The sequence below is a fragment of the Argiope bruennichi genome, chromosome 10 (assembly GCF_947563725.1).
Source record: "Argiope bruennichi chromosome 10, qqArgBrue1.1, whole genome shotgun sequence".
Classification (NCBI taxonomy): Eukaryota; Metazoa; Arthropoda; class Arachnida; order Araneae; family Araneidae; genus Argiope; species Argiope bruennichi.
In genome coordinates, this window is record NC_079160.1 from 2,081,048 (window position 1) to 2,083,601 (window position 2,554).

At 45.0% G+C, this 2,554-nt stretch overlaps 1 protein-coding gene across 1 annotated transcript; it reads right to left on the bottom strand.

Annotated features, from left to right (window-relative positions):
* Positions 1 to 342: 342 nt before the first annotated feature.
* LOC129988592 (uncharacterized) lies at positions 343 to 1,395 on the bottom strand. Its single transcript, XM_056096846.1, has one exon. It carries the CDS (start codon positions 1,393 to 1,395, stop codon positions 343 to 345), a length of 1,053 nt encoding a protein of 350 aa, XP_055952821.1.
* Positions 1,396 to 2,554: the final 1,159 nt, after the last annotated feature.

The following is a 2,554-nucleotide window of genomic DNA, read 5'->3' on the forward strand; positions in this document are numbered from 1 at the left end:
GGAATGCTTGGTGTCAAAAAGGTTTCTTGGACACCAATGCAAGCAGGATGAAATGTGTTTAAAATGGACTTGATGTCAGAAAGTTTGGACCGGAGGCCGAGACAATTCCATGATCAGAAGGTACCCATTAAGAGGTTCTTGTTGCAGAAAAATTTGGAACAGTGTTAAGGGGTTGTGAGATTTCGCACCTCATTTTTAAATCGTCATCCTCTTCTTCTGATGGATGAAGTGATATGAGCTCAGGGCTTTTGGACGTGCCACTAAAAATTGAGGTTAAGTCCTTGCGGACTATGCCCCGATTAGCAAGACCAAGAGCGACTGAATTTTTGAAAAGAGATTTTTTTAATTTTGGAGAAAGGTCTTTTTCAGATAGGCACGTTTAGAAAGTTTTAGCTTCCGAGATTTATTAGGTTTCGGTTTTTGTTTGGAAGTTTTTGATTTGACAGGCTCAGGAGCACTGGCAGTTGAATTTTCTGTTTCTGAATCAGATGCTTTTTCAGGAGGTTTTTTATGGGAAGTGTGTTTTGAGCAATTTGGGCAGGAACAGTTTTCACAGAAGGATTTTTGGACCGCAGATGCATAGCTAAGACCAGGTTTAGGAGTCTGGGCCAAAACTTTCCGTCTGGCTTCTGGGTATGAAATATTTTCTTTTATTTTAGTTGCAACTATTCGTTTTTCCAGTTGCCAGCTTTCGCATAAACGAGAATATGATGTGTGGTTGCCATTGCAGTTTGTGCACTTTTCTGGTGCAGTGCACTGCTGACAATCATGGCCTTTTTCTGTACAGCGGGCACAAGTGATAGTCCCGCGGCAGTTAGTTTTCGAATGCCCAAAATGCTGGCATTGAAAACATCTCAATGGATAGGGGATATACGGGCGTACAGGTAATTTTATATAGCCAGCACATATATATTCAGGTAACTGATGGCTATGGAATGTTAGAATAAAATGCTTTGTTGGGAGGAGTTGTCCATCCCGCCTAATTGTTATCTGGCGTACATGTGTCACTCCCTGTGACGATAGTTCTTTCGTTATTTCTTCTATAGGTACATTAAAAAGTTCTCCGCATGTTATTACCCCTTTCGAATAGTTTAGCGATGCATGTGAACAGACTGTAACTTGTATTGGGGCCAAAGCTTTTAGTTTAATGATTTGCTGGGCTTGCTTTTTAGAGCATACTTCAACCAGCAAATCGCCTGAACGCATTTTGCGGATTGATGCAACTTCGCCGACTGTCGCCGATATTGCTTTTTGGACCAAAAAAGGTGAAACAGAGTTAAATGTATCGTTTTTATCGGATAATCGCTTGATAACAAAAAAGGAATCAAAGTGGTGAGTGAAGGATTTGTAATTAGAGTGATGCCCACTGAAGGGAGATTTCTTGGAGGAGCCCATATGACATTGTTGAATTTTGAGGCCCGACGGCACCGCCCACCAAGGAGCCCAACAAGGGAAGGCAGCCACTGGCTCTGGCCATTCCCAGCCTCGGCGCTTACCTTGGTGCTAGCCGGAACCTATACGCTCGGAGTTACCCCCGGGAACAGTGACCACCCTTAACGCCAAGCCCAAGGAGTAACCCCTTTGCTTGATCCCTAGCAGACTAGCCACTCAGGTGACTAGGTACCAGCCGATTGATACACCGGGGACCACAGTGCACCACCCGTCTTTCTAGTGGGTTGCCACGCACGGCCAACACGTGGGGTTTTGGCTGTCCATGAGAAGCAGGAAGCAAACAGAGCGGCGACAGCTTCTCATGGAGAGCTCCCTCGCTTACCGTCGAGGGAAGGAAAGACACAGGAGAAAGCAGAAGGCGTAGAGGAGTGGAAACATAAAGGGAGTATAGATCCCTGGGTACCTCGGGATTGGGACACCCGTACTCACCTATAGTAGGTGAGCCCCTGAGGGGGTACAACGCCGAATGAGATCGCTTTTTGGTAGTAATTATCAAAAGAAGCAGACACAGCAGGGCATCATAGACCTGTCTCTTCAGCTGTTTTCATTGATGGTTTCAAATCAAACCGTGTACAGACATTTGAGACATACTGGTCTATATGCTCTCAAACCTGTCAGATGTGTTCCGCTCACGGAAACTCACTGTCGCTAGTAGTTTGTCTGCGGACATCGTCACAGTGGGCTTATGTGATGTTTTCCATCGAGTCCAAATTTTAATTTGCAGTGTGATTCACGTCGGACTTTCATATGAAGAACATCAGATGATCGTTATTACCAAAAGAACATCAATGAACGACACGTTACACCACCGTTACGGTGGCGCAGGATTGCTCGTTTAGGATGGAATTATACTGGGCTGATATGCCAAATTTATCGACACATCATTCTGGAGCAACATGCATGTGTGTTTAGGGGTGCCTGGGTGTAGAATTTGTACTTATGGGAGACAAAGTCAGTCCTCATCGTGCCCCTTCAATCTGAGGATATCATCAGTGTGGAATGAGCCGCATTCTCACCTATTTGAAGCCGATAGAGCATGTGTGGAATATGCATGCTTGGCCGTTGTTCCGCATATGTTCCGCTTTCTAACGATTTATGGGAC

What these genes read in the sequence shown, in the direction of transcription:
- LOC129988592 (XM_056096846.1), bottom strand. Translation starts at nt 1,395, where the DNA reads ATGGGCTCCTCCAAGAAATCTCCCTTCAGTGGGCATCACTCTAATTAC.